The sequence below is a fragment of the Lycium ferocissimum genome, chromosome 6 (assembly GCF_029784015.1).
Source record: "Lycium ferocissimum isolate CSIRO_LF1 chromosome 6, AGI_CSIRO_Lferr_CH_V1, whole genome shotgun sequence".
Taxonomy (NCBI): domain Eukaryota; kingdom Viridiplantae; phylum Streptophyta; class Magnoliopsida; order Solanales; family Solanaceae; genus Lycium; species Lycium ferocissimum.
Genome location: NC_081347.1, coordinates 39,430,656 through 39,444,997, shown reverse-complemented (window position 1 = coordinate 39,444,997; position 14,342 = coordinate 39,430,656). Strand labels below are relative to the sequence as shown.

The following is a 14,342-nucleotide window of genomic DNA, read 5'->3' as shown; positions in this document are numbered from 1 at the left end:
ATTGACACATTCATTTCTATAATTCAATCCAACTACTATTTCAAGATGACATTATTCTTCCATATCTAACCCATTTCATGTATTCTTTTGTAATTCAAGTGTTTCTACTTTATAATACCCTTAACATCATGAAAATACTATAAAACATACCTTGGATGATGGAGGAACAAGCCTCGGATGACAATTCACCTTTTCCACCAAAACCCTACTTTCTCTCTCTCTTGGGATTTCTTGATTTGTATGACTTTGATGGAGTTTCTTTTACTTGGTCTCTCTTGATTTTCTTGTTGATCCTTGGTTTCTCTTGTTTTCTTGTGATTGAAGTGTAGAAGATGTTCTAGAGGGTTCTTGAAGTGTAGAGGTGAAGTGGGAAATGAAAAATGAAAAGGAAAGGATCCCTTATATAAAATCGAGTTCGACCGATTGGAAATATACGGACAACATACGGTCCGTATAATTTATCCTGTACCGTATGTTGGAACGTACATTTGGTCCAAGTGGCTTAAGTCATTCGGCTAATTCTACGGCTGGACATACGGCGAGATTTTATACGTAAAGATATGTGCGGCCGTATGTTTGCCCAGATGTTTCGAAAGTTGTTTCGTCGACTCGTTTGATCTCCGATCCTTGTGGAACCTTCTTAACACTTGTTCGTCACGATACCATTCTAAGGACGTTATAACTCTCCCTTGGGCATCATTCATACGCCATTAACTCAATGCTCGTACCTTATCCGATACTCTCAACTTACAACTCGCCGTTTAACAACTTCCTTTTCTTAACTCGGATGTCTTTGGAAATCTTAATTAGGTCGATCGATTACCCTATCTCTCGCTCATCTAAACCTCGTGTTCATCATGTCCCTCATGAGTCTATTCACTTGTACGCTAAGGGAAATTTCCGAGGTGTAACACCCCCCCCCCCCCCTCCTCCGAGGGTACTTGGGGGTTTGCAACTATATAAGTAGCCCTTTTTTTTTTTGTTATTAGACTACAACGTATTCAATACCGAGTAGTAAAAACTCAGCTTGGTCTTTACTCCTTCCAAAAGAACCAAATAGTAGTGATGATGAGAGTTCAAATCATAGCAGTTTACGGTTTACGCCGAGAATGGTCACATCGGATTGCCGAATCAGAACGTCTTGTTCGTGACTTGGAAAATCTCAACGCTCCAATCCCAACAAGGTACTCAATAACCATGCCTCAAGTCGGTCCAGAAACTTGTGAGCTTGCCGTACAAAGTATTAGAAAAGAAAATAATAGAATGTTGACAAGATGTTGTAGATTTTACATGCTAAAGTTCAAGCGAAGAACAAGCATCATCAACCAGCAGAGAACTAACATCTCCGAAAAAAGATGTGTGTTAGAGAGACCGCCAATATCGTTCGAGGACGATATTGGGACTATTCGATGATGATTAGGGTCTATTTAGGCTCACTATCTTAGATTATGGGTCATTTAAGTTTCAGACTAAGGCTGTTAATTTGTATTTTTATTTTATGATGAAGTCATCAATTTGAATTAGTTTGGCATGTTTTTAATTTGCTTTTATTGTTAAAGTCTATTATTAATTAACAATTTAACAAAGAAACACAAATAAATTAGTACATAAAGGGTGCGGATTACATTATAGGGGAAAAAGGTACAACTAGTTAAAAACATAATTCATAAAAATATTAAACTTAATAAACAAAATACATATAAATAATGAACAACAACAAGATACCACAAATAATTTTTCACAATTTAAGTTTTTCTTTCAAAACTATTTTCTCGTGTTGAGCGTCTCTAAGTTTAGACTTCAGCAAAATTCATTTTTTTTTTCGGAACCGATGAGCAAGACCTCCAAAAGTTTAGTTTTTTCTTCAACTTCCACAAGCTTAAATTGCGAGTCGAACTTAGCGGTATCTCTAGAGATACGTGAAGTCGCGGTATCTCTATCAAAAAGTAGATTTTTAAACTTCGCTGCCACCGTTTTATCCACGTGAATGCTATCTTCCCACCGAAAGTGTTTGCAACTGCCCATATCCTATAAACATTACAAGAAAATCAGTTTTTTAAAGTTAAATATGTGGATAACGTGAAGAAGAAAAACACTAAAAAAATGTAAAAACACTTACTTCGGGCACTTTGCAACGCCAAAAACGGCTACCCGGATTATCTTGGGCTTTGATGTTTTTAGTTTACAATAATAACTGCATTCACAAATATCGGGTTGTATAGCAAACTTTGAAGTTTCAAAACTTTGAGACATGTTTTTAGGAGTACAAAAGTGTGTTGAAAGGGTGAAAATGGAGGAAATGAAAGAGAAGAGTATGCTGAAAATGGGAGGTTGCAGTGGAATTTTGGTAGTGGTTTTACGCACAGAATCTGTGCGTAGAAGGGCTTCTTCTTTTTTTTCTTTTTTTTTTTTTAACGGATTAGTTTGGATCCAAAAAAAATGTTTTGGGTTAGAAAAGTTCCGGACTCTGGAATAACCAAATACATTATATGTTAACCAAATGCAGAGTCAAGTTACTTTCAGCAGGGCCCTCAAGTTCAGGGAACTTTTTGGAGGATTTGACCAATATCATCCTACTTATTATTTCACCCTAAGGCCCCGTTTGGACATGATTTCAAATCATGTTTGGACATGCAATTTGGATATTTTAAGTTGTATTTTCTCTTATAGACATAAAAATTCCAAAAATTGTGAAAACTATCAAAACATTCTCAATTCTTATACAATCTTACCAAATGAGCAAGTCATAGATCATAACAAAATTAATACACTACCTTTCTAAAAAATACAACATCAATTAATCAAACTTTAATTCAATAAAAACGAAAATTTAACATGAATAGTAATGTAACTACTCTTTAATATAATCCTCCCACATAAATTAAAGGTTGGTAGACATAAATAAAAGTTGGTAGAAGTTAATGAGATTGGTAAATGATTGATGGGGGTAATTGTTAAAAATATCTACCAACTTATGAATTATTTTTTTTTACAAAATATAAACTTATGGGTTAAATTTTATATTTAAAAAAGTTTAAACCATGATTTCAAACCTCAAATCATGCCTTTTTGAATGATTTGAGGTTTGAAACCATGAGTCAAAACGCATGTCCAAACGCTGGTTTCGGATCATGATTTCAAACCATGATTTGAAAACGCATGGCCAAACGCCTACTAAGTTTCATTGCATCCTCATGATATCTCATTTAATTGATAACATCCCTTAAGTTTCCGAAAGTTAACCAAAAACATCCCTCCGTTTGTTTTTCAATCTTTTCTAAAGAAATTTTCTCTTTGATCCCATGCATTGCTTCTTCTTTTTCACTTTTAAATAATTCCAACAATCTGTTCAGAGAATAAAAAAGTAACTGACTAATTGGCCGAATATTAAACAAACTAAGGCTTTCTCCAAAAAATTATCCTTTCATTTCTTTACATTCAAAACCTCACAGATCCAAACTATTTCAATTATTCCTCATAAAGACGGGGAAAAGGGTAAACTCAATCCAGAGAAATGACATTATAGAAATGTACAACAAAAAATCAGCAGTTTGGAAAAGACCACTCTATAAATGTACAATAAAAAATCAGCAGTTTGGAAAAGACCACTCAAGTTGAAGACTTATTCAAAATTTCAAAATATCACTTAACAACAAATTAAATCAGGTTTGCCTTTTGCTTGACGCTGCTTTCGCGGACTATAGTCCTCAACTTCCAAAAAAGATAGCTGATTGTTCAGAAATACCAAGGAAGTTATCTTCTTAGTAACTAGACGAGATCCATTCCTGATCCCATGGAAAAAGAAATAAGAGCTAGAAAACTTTGAAGAAAGTTAGCAGTAGTGCTGATTTTATGTCATTCACAAATTGTTTATGTTCTTCAAAAAGCTTGTGCAAAGTTTAATTGAAAAATGAAAAAAAAAAAAAAAAAAAAAAGATACATGAACTCACGTGATAAAGATTTTCCTTTAGAGTTGAAGAAAAAAGTTAACAGAGGGATGTTTTTGATTAAGTTTTGAAAACATAAGGGATGTTATCAGATAAGTGAGATAGTATGAGCATGCAATGAAAATTAGGGTGAAACAATGAGGATGATATTGGTCAAATCCTCGAACTTTTTTCAAGGCAAAGGGGAAAACAACTGGGGCCCGCAATTGCTACAGTAACATTTCTGCTGGGTAAAGTGGATTCATGTGTGGGACCCATGTTGGTAGAAATCTTTTGACAATTCCAGCTGAATAAAAATATCATTGAAATTATATTACCCAAATCGGAGGGCACATTGACGGAAAGCTCCTCCCGATTCACTCTTATTAAGAGTACTAATAGTAAAATAATATGGTTGATGACCACACCTTGCACCTTGCAATTTGCATGCATAAATATAGGTGTATGATATTTTCTGATCCGCTATTTTGAATGTGTTATTGTTTTTTTAAAATTATATATATTCAAATCAACAATTGATGCTTACATCACGTATGTTTTATGTTAGAAAGAAGGTAAAATATGATTGAAATGTCATTTAGGGACGAGAGCGGCTCCTCCTTTTCCAAGTTTGCATGCTTTCTTCTCCCGTGATGAGTCACAGGCAGGGCCTTGGAAAGCACGAACTAGCCACATCCAGTAAAACTTGCACGGGTGGTTCTGGATGAGGCTCTATTTCACATTCCTCAGGGTTTCTGATCCCTGTTTGAATATTCCTGGATATGTTTAGACACCAATGGAACTAAGGTAACAGATGGAATGATGAATCCTTCAGTACTGATGCAGCTCAAAAGAAAGATCGTGTGGTATGAAGGTAGTTTAATGATTTGTTTTTTTGCCATCTTAGTAACGTCGTAAAGTTGAACATATAGCTGCCCTACACAACTAGCTATAGTTGTTTAATTCCCTAAAAATCTACTTCTATAGATAAAATAAAATAAAATAAAAATATCATTCAGACCACTTCAATATAAATTGTTATACCCGAAAGACACTAGAACAAGTCAAACTTGTATTTTGTGGTCTAGCGGTCAACAAAGTGAGACGTCTTCAATTCAAATTTCAAAAAAAAAAAAAAAAAAGAGAAAGTTGTCTGCATATGAGTTATAGGCAATGAACGCAAGTCGTAAAATCAACCACTAATATATGCATCATAATAAGTAGCAGACATTACACCCCTTTAGAAAGCGACTCTTTCTGAAACCCTACATGAATCCGAGATTGTTCGTGCACTGCACTATCCTTTTTTTTAATCTAAAAAAGGGGGGAGTGCTTGTATCATAAAGAGCTGAAACATTGGTGGTGAGAAAGTTGAAATACCACCTTGATTTCGTTTTACTATTACTGATCAGAGAACTCATTTTTTATCCAAAATAGACAATTATATCATGCAACTGAAACAATATTGACCCATTGATTTATGTAAAGCCAGTTGCTCAGTCTAAAGGAGTCATTCAGTACACAATTATGTCTCATTATATTATTGCTTGATAATCAGTCGCCTACACCTATTTCAAACTACAAGCTAGCAATTATGCGAAAACAATGAAATTCCTAGTGCAGTAATCTGTTTGTGCTGATCCGCAGTAGAAAAAAATCTAACATCTAATATGTTCTTCCGTTAAATGTTCTCTGAATTACTTTGCCAGAAAGTGTGTATATATCTCAACTCAGCGCGCTTGTTCCTAAACAATGCACCTTCCACCAAGGAACGAAGCAAATGCAGAGAGTTTACTGCTAAAATACCTGTTCTTGCACACGGATATGCTGTAAGAACTGCTTAAAGGAACATGTCATGCAACAGGGATTTTGGGTTCGCCTAAATTTACAAAGGCCTGTGCTCGAGCCATGCGTCCCAATGCCGCATCCCAAGAGACAAGATGATTCATAAACACATTAACATAGTTTGCTTTATCATTCTGTGAAAAGAGAGGAAACAAAGACAGACACATTAGAAAGAATCTCTTTGCAGAAAGCAGAAAGGAAGAACTATGGGTCACCTTGTAATCCAGATAATAAGCATGCTGCAAAACAGGAAGAACAAGTAATAATGAATGTATCTTTTCTCAACATCATTGTATTAGCACGGGGAATGCAAACGCTAAAAGGTTTGTGATTTCTTTCAGGGTACATGGGTAAATAAGGGCAAAATACAGAACTCACCTCCCACAAGTCCAAACCGATCAGGGGCTGCAGAATCAAAGAGATACCAAATGAACATGCAAGTACTGGTAAACAATAATATGTAATTTCTATGGAAGTTTTACAAGTTATTGAACATTAGGAAAAATAATCCTCACGATGTCATTCCACACAAGAGGGTTGACAGCATTTGATGTTTTAATAATTGCAAGACGCTTCTCCTCTCTGTTCACTGAAATAATCAAATTGAAGGTGTTATCAAAGAGCCTGCATGGACTGTTCAACTGTGGTTGACAATGCCTATAAAGACTTTCCAACTGATGAATCGGGAGGTTCATGTGATGAAAACTTTAGGGATCTAGAGGAGTGAATATTTGAATGTTGAGAAAAATGACCATGTCTAGATGATAGTTGATGACTACAAATTGCAATAACCATTCATCTACCAAACTGTCATGATTATACAAGAATTGAGTCGACAGACAAGATGAAGTCCAGAACTTCATTCTGAACTCGGTCTGTACACACACTGTAGAGGAGACTCAGGCCAAAATCTAAGCTTGATCTTTCTCATTTTTTAACTGTCAAACATACTAAATGAAAAATAATGATGGGAATTGGAAATTTAAGTCCGAGTTTGAGAAACAAAAAGCACTAGTAATCCTTATAAAATGGTCTAGTTATACAACTGACCACTAGCTGTCCCTGAATGAAGTTGCTTAATGATATGGTTTGGAGAAACACATAAACAAGGAGAAGTGAAACAACATCAAAAGAAGAGTGCAGAAAGAACATCAATTCTAGTTCCCAAATCCTACAGCTTTCTCATTACATTAAGAGCAGCTGAAGAAGAAAGTAAACCAGCGTAAAATAGATTTAGCGCATTAGCTATATTTAGCAACTTACAGACGAGCCAAATCCATCCAGAGCCAAATAATGTGAGAGCTGCTTCTATAAACTTCTCCTTAAAGTTGGTAAATGAACCAAAATCCTTCTCAATCAGCTGAAGAAGTCCTAATTTTGGCATGTCACCACCTCCCGGTTTCATGGATTCCCAGAAGAAATCATGATTCCATACCTGGAAAGAATAAGATCCACAAGTTTGTCCTTGTTAAATTTAGGTTCACAGAATATACACAAATGAGGTGAAAGAGAAGCTCGATTTCTTCTTGATTGGAAAAATTCAAAAAGTTAAAGAGTGAAATTCAACAGAAAATTCTTTTTGGGGAAAGCCACAAAATCCTCAGAGATATGAATTTGATGCTTGAATGATTCTTAAATCAGAATCCAGCTGGCTACGTCCTACAATATTTTTACTTGTAGACTTCATTTTATACATTTATCTTTCAACAAAAGGTCTTCCCTCTGTCTTCTCTCTTCTTATTGGTAGACATATGATGCTTCCAGTCAATTTTACTGTGGCCTCCAATTGTCTCGGTGCCACTTTCAACAGCAATTTACATATCTAAATACAAATCCAAGAAAATTATTCCTATGTCCAAAATATAGCTAAACCCCTCCTACTTGGGGTATCTCCGCATTGAACTCCTTTTCTCCACCAACATATAGATGAGTACCAAAAAGCTAAATGTGTCATCAAACATTAACAAGTTGACAAGACATCTAAAAGAGATGATTCCTTTAATGAGACTAACACAGGCCTGAATTGAAGCTCCTGACTTGCATACCAACTGAAGAGATGATTCCTTTAAGATGGCAGGAATACCAACTGAGGGCATTTAAACTTTTGCTTATAGGTATTAAAAGATAAATCCGGCCTAATCAAAACCCCTATTATGGTTATAATTTGCTTGGTATTCCTCTATATCAGCATTTTCCTGGGAATCATGTGTATACATGAACATTCAGTAGTATCATTTCCAAGAGTATTTTCACTCAGAATAAAAGAAAATGCTGTTCACCATAAGAAGCGAAAAAGTACAACCTACAAAAAGTTGTCTTATCAGAGAGATTTACATAATACAAGAAAAAGGCTTCTTTTAATAGTATGGATAAATTTTTCACTCCTGTTAATAGTGTGGATAAAAATTTTGGACTTTGTTAGCTCCCTGATCTTAGCTTAGATATTGTAGAGGAGTTAACTTAGTATCTTCTGTTGGCATAAAGCCATGTGTGAAGTTTTGATGATTGACAAAGTAAAGACTGTTTTGATGATTGAAAAAGTAAAGATTCAGAACTAGTAAATCAGCTGAAGGAGCGAAGAAACTGCAGAGAAGAGCAAAAATATGAATCAGGTTCACATACACATCAGACACTAACTGAACTAAGGGTAATGAAATGAATGCAAAGATAAGTGTCAATGATGATGGAAGAGGAATGAGAAGAGTTGACCTAGCGGAAGTTTGCTCAGAGTACAAAGCAATGATGTAATGATCTAGGAGAAAGAGGTATGATGGTTGGAACAAATCCATAGACATGTTCCATTAGAATTCCATTACATAGAAGCAGATCAGAGATGCTGAGCAAAGGAGATGGAATGATGAGTGCACAGGTGAATGGAACTGGTCAAAATACATGTACCAGATACAGACAAGCACAGTCCAAGAGGAGAGAATGAAGTGGCCTGGTCACAGAGATGTTCAGTGTATAGCATGAATGGATCTATGAATAGAACAACTGAACAACGCAGCAAAGGGAGATAAGATGACTCAGTGGAAGAAGCAGTTCATTGAAGAAATAGAACAAGTATGCAAACTGTTCTATACAAAGGAGTCATCAAGTACAGTGGAGGAATCAGTTGCAGTGGATGAATAACCAGCAGTGGTGAGATAATGAAGAAGAGGAGAGGTGAAGTGACTCAGACTCAGAAGACAATGTTCAGAAGGAAGAAATTGTTCAGCTAAAGAGTTTGCAGACAAAGCATGTGAATCAGGTTAACAGAAGAACCAGGTCTGCAAACATGTTCCATCACAGAGCAAGAACAAAATCAGAAGTCAAAGAGTGAGTCAAGATTGAAGGCATGATTTATTCCAGCAATAAATAAATGCATGTGAAGCAGACAGACACAGAGTAGCACTTGATCAATGAAACAGGTCTGTCAACATGTTCCATCATCCATACCAAAAGTAGACTCAAGAAGAAGTCAGAAGTATGAATGTGAAAGGGATGATGAAACAGGTTTAAGAACATGTTCTATCTCAGACAGTGCAGAGATTCAGAGGCAGACGAACCAGGTGGATGAAATAGGTTCGTGAACATGTTCCAAGGCAAGTCCTACAGCAACTGGGATTTGCAGAATTATGGGAAGAACTTGGCGGTCAAGTATGAAAGATTCATTGCCATATTTGTAGGGATTAGTAAGCCTCCTACACATACAAGGAGCGGACTCACTAAGGCAAGAATCCAAATACTACACAAACCCTACGTGCGTGTCATAGACCGACTAGTAAAGGGTTTTGTGTTCACCGACCTGCGGAGCATAATGTTATAAATACCCAGGTCTTTCCAAGAAGTTTGTGCACCCACAAAGAGAGAATTCAGAATATTGTGCTGTCAAAAGATATATCCAGCATATTCAAGAATCCGGGGTTGCGTCCCTATTACACAGAGAAGGATCGATGGAGCTGTTTTACTGAATAATGTTTCCCAGTTCTGAAGTCTAGATTTGTGTATTAGGTTGGTTTATCGAGTTGTATCTTTATTCGCTTATTAAGAAGCATAAAAAGTAGATACAAACTATTGTAACTCCAAGTAGGAAGTTTACTACTTGGAGATAGCTTGCTAGTCAGAGGCTGGGTAGCAAGGTTGGGTTTAGAAGTTAGGTTACAGAGAGTGTAATTGTAACTGTTGGCTCTTGTTGTAGTGAAGCTGTTGGGGAAATCCTACAGGTCTGTAGGTCGTGGTTTTTATCACCTTTTAAGCCAGTTGGTTTCCACGTAAAAATACTGTGTCCTTTACCTTCCTGTTGATTTTTATTCCGCAAACTCATTCATAGAACAGGTTAGGTAACGTGTTTTGTCCATAGGCGAAAAGTAAGTATACATTAGGACAGACAAGAAACTAACATCTTCTTTTGTTATCTTTGCAAATCTGCATCTTCTTGATGCTTTATTAATGTAATTCCTTCCTTCATAAAGAAAAAAGTCTTCTTCTTCGATAGCAAACATGCAGGGGATCTTTGCTGAACTAAAGATCATGAAATGGGATGTGTGGCATGGCATGCAACAAAACGTGTAGATTCCAACTCTTGCTTATACAACGTGCTCCAAAGCAACTAATCCTTAAGGCATCTGAGTACTCACTGATCAATTTTGTGATAACTTCCTCTAAAAGTTTAAGCTGTTAGAGATGGAATACATTTATTTATTTATTCATTTCATGTCTGAGATCCTCTCGTTCGGGCCTAGATCTCATTTTCTGGGTCACGCGCATGGAATATTTCATAGATGGTGGCAGTGAGATTCAAATGTAAGATCTACCATGTTTGATCGTATGACCACTTATTTAAAAGCTAAACCCGTGAGAGGACACATTAATTTATTTCGTTTACATCTAGTAGTCAACATGGAGAATTTTCTAATGATTTTGTTTTTTATAACATTCTTCCATTTAGAAGTGACTTTTTGTCGAAACATATCTGATATAAGAGTATAAGACACAAGTTGCAGACAATAGTGGGTAGGGTGAGAGTGGGCGAAGGAGGGAGAAATTGAATTATAGAGGAAGAGAACCAAGTTAGATCCAGGGAAGAATGTTTTAGCAGCCTGAACGAGAATTTAGGACCAACTTTCACATGGAAAAGCTATTAACCACATTGCTCGAACTTAAATACAAAAGGCTTAACTTGGAGATTCGAATAACTGAGATGTCTAATGAAAAACCTCAAGAGTAAATTAGGACACTGACAAAATAGGGGATTACAAATGAGAATGTAATTTATAAAGTCGGCACACGATTTTATGGAGTAAAAACTATGTAAAACATCGCACGAGTGATTATTAGCACATAATAAACTAATGTGTTGAAAGGTAACATTACTAGTTATGCTCCTCTCAAACTTATTTGTATCTCTTCGGGTCTCTTTGACAATGCTGTACCTTTTCTTTTATATGATTTGACGTATCAAAATACTTTTCCGGGTTAAAACTCATGGGTTCCACCAATTGACCCTCCACCTGTCTGTTGCATCGAGATCTATAGATAGAGAATCTTTTCGCATATGAAAACTATTACTCCCAATTTATGTGGCACAGTTGGAATTTTGAGATTCAAACTTCTAAACTTTGACTGTGAATTCAAACATAGAAGCTTTAAGTTTTTTGAAATAAAATTTATATATTTGGAAACTACGTAAAAAGTACTAAAAATCACAATAATTAACAACTCAAAATATTTAAAAGGCATATAAAGAAGTTCCGGTCAAAGAAAAACTTGGTTGACTCTAGCAAGGCAGAAGGAGAACTCCCATCTAACAATAATATCTGGTTTGCCTAGCAAGCAACTTGCTTAGGCATTTCGTTTAAATATTGGAGATAAATATTCTTAAGCTCACAATGTTGGCTACACATAATATTAAAAGAACAACCAATTATTTTTCAATGAAGATGCAGGATGGCGTGATAGAGTCTTGAGGCCATTACCTGGGCAGCAACACCGAATTCAGGTAATGGATTTCCATTGTTGTATGTTACTTTGATAAGTTCGTCCATGGTGCATCCATAAAGCATGTCATTCTTCTCAAGTTGTTTGTTAAGAGCTTCAACATAACCGCAATGATGCTCTCCCCAATGTACCTCGAGCATCTTTTGACTCATATATGGTTCTAGTGCATCCTACAACGTATATGTTAAATCAGTAGCCATTAATTAGGACATTGCATATCTCGGTGTGATTTATGTTTACTATTATTCTTTTTTGGAATTATATATCAAAAGCCAACAAAACACAGTAAAACTTACAAGCTTATAAGGTGGGGTTTTAAGGCCATAATAAGCAAAAACTTTTGGTACCCCGTGAAGGCTTCTCTTCTGCTGCAAACCCTGCAATATAAACACTACCATTTAACACATGCATACAGAAGATACAAAAGACAAGGACGTAGAGTCAGAAACACCTACCACATTTGATACTCTACTGGGTATGCTCGACAAATCACTAGTCGCCAACAGTTGTCTAGAACTTGAAGTGCAAACACTATTACAACAACACCAACTCATTTCCTTTCCCTTTGCTCAGAAACGCTTCACTGCAAACAAAAAATTAACATCGTTGGGTCCATAGGAGAAGCACTTAGCTCAGTTTAGTATTTGAGGCATTTTAACAAACACATTGTCCGCAAGTTTGGAGGCGTAAATAACTTACACGCCGAGAATGACTTCTCTGTATAGTAAAATTGTTCCTTCAATTATCAGTTTGCCCTCTCTTTAGCTTCTCCTACGAGTGTGATTATGTCTGTGTGCTTTTCTTCCTTCTTCACTTTGTCGGTATCTTTTCCCGCTCAATAGAGATGAGAATGTTAGAAGATAATGGTGTTCTAAGATATTTCCTCACCAGTATGTCATTTATTGGGCTACTTTATATGGCCCACAGATATAAGCCCAAAACTCCCAATTAAGGAGCCAAGAGCATAAATAGCAGTTTTTAGGACCTCTATTTTGAACGGAAAAAGTAAAATTACCTCACTTTGAAAAATAGTTCGTTAAATACCTTTCGTTATCTTTAGGGTAATTATCATGCTTATCTATATTAGATCAATTATACCCTTCTGTAACTATTTATACGCGGCGTCATCATCCCGCCCTTCAAAATTATTTTACCTCAAATAATTTTTTTACCCACTAAAATAACTCAATCCGACCAAAAAAAAAAAATTTCAGCAAAAATAATATGGATAATTTTTCCAGCAAAAAAAATTAATAATTTCGTATTAGTGGGTAAAAAATTATTTTGAGGGCAAAATAATTTTGAAGCATAATGACGCCACGTACAAATGGGGCTTAAGTGGTATAATCACCCCATAAAGATAATTTATGGTATAAGGCCCTAAAGTATAACGAAAGGTATGAATGAACTATTTTTCAAAGTTCAGGGGTAATTTTGGCCCTTTTCTGTTTCAAGAATAACCTAACTTTATAAGAAAAAATTAAAATCTAACTAGCTCCTACTACGCCTACCGCGAACTTGAATCATCATATGGCTGCCAAAACAAGCTAAGCTTCACACGGCCATGCTGCCCTGAGGAAGCTAAAAGACCTTCTTACGGTCGAAGCCTCCGCAACATGTTGTAGAGGTTTTAGATCCCCGTTCTAAAACGCTCATTCCCCTGTTCTGAAGTGATTCTCATTCTCACGCGGCCTTCTTAAGCCGAAAAAATCCAGGCAATAGTCTCAAAATCAAATTCAAATATGCAGGTCTGAAGTTGAATTAGTGGGACTGAAGTTAGAAACTTCAGGTCTCGTGTCTAAATTTGAACTGAGTTTGAAAGCAGTTCAAATGCATACATGAGGGTTTACCCCTCATTTTTCATTCCACACACCCCAAATCCTCTCCAAAATTCAGGAAACTTTCCCCCAACTCCCAAACACCAAATTTTAGCCCAAATCAAGTTTAATCTCCAGATTTAGGTTCCGACAGTGTATAGTTGCGGTTATAAAATCGTATTTCGGCGAGTTTTGGCTTGAACTCAAGGTGGAAAGTGAAGATATTGTGGTTCTAGCGGAGGAAAGGTATGAATATTCCTTTATTGATATTGATTTAGGTTTGTTTATGGAGATAAAGTTATTAAATACTCGTATAACGAGTTGTTTAGTTGAGAAAATTGGAAAAACATCGTGAGGGATGTTTTATGGAGCATATTGGTATTGATGATGTTGTTGTTGATGTTGGTATTGTTGTTATTGTTGTTGGTTGTTGGATTATGATTTCGGGCTAGGCATATAAACGGGGGGAGATCTTTGCCGATTTTCGGACAGATATGAAGTAGTTTAATTTGAAAGTTTGATATATGTATACGACGATAAGTCTAACGATAGCATGAATTCTCTCAAATGTAGATTTGCGAGCTCGTGAGGATAAACGTAAGTAGTTAAGAAGACCAAGAAGGTATGTTAAGGTTGTCCTTTCTTTCATTTTGGCATGATCCTATGATATGAACGAACAAGCGAGTAAACGAGCTTCACATTACTCTACTCTTAGAAGCACAGAGTACTTATGGATCCCGATGATCGGGTATTCGTTATGATGTTCCTTGTTTAT

The 14,342-nt window shown here is 36.0% G+C and overlaps 1 protein-coding gene across 5 annotated transcripts; it reads right to left on the bottom strand.

Moving 5' to 3' along the window:
- Nucleotides 1-4,423: 4,423 nt before the first annotated feature.
- On the bottom strand, nucleotides 4,424-12,666 carry LOC132059663 (superoxide dismutase [Fe] 3, chloroplastic). Of its 5 annotated transcripts, none has more exons than XM_059452355.1 (9): nucleotides 12,450-12,666; nucleotides 12,206-12,333; nucleotides 12,047-12,127; nucleotides 11,729-11,920; nucleotides 7,035-7,206; nucleotides 6,287-6,360; nucleotides 6,150-6,176; nucleotides 5,733-6,010; nucleotides 4,424-4,702 (listed from the first exon to the last, which is right to left on the bottom strand). In XM_059452355.1, the coding sequence occupies exons 2-8, from the start codon at nucleotides 12,302-12,304 to the stop codon at nucleotides 5,780-5,782; spliced, it is 876 nt and encodes a 291-aa protein (XP_059308338.1). In that variant the 5' UTR covers nucleotides 12,305-12,333; nucleotides 12,450-12,666; the 3' UTR covers nucleotides 4,424-4,702; nucleotides 5,733-5,779. The 5 variants fall into 5 exon arrangements, with proteins under 5 accessions (XP_059308338.1, XP_059308337.1, XP_059308340.1 ...); XM_059452354.1 differs by having other exon boundaries at nucleotides 4,424-4,688; nucleotides 12,450-12,665; XM_059452357.1 differs by lacking the exon at nucleotides 4,424-4,702 and having other exon boundaries at nucleotides 5,368-5,905; nucleotides 5,987-6,010; nucleotides 6,287-6,353; nucleotides 7,031-7,206; nucleotides 12,450-12,662.
- Between the last annotated feature and the right edge of the window lie 1,676 nt (nucleotides 12,667-14,342).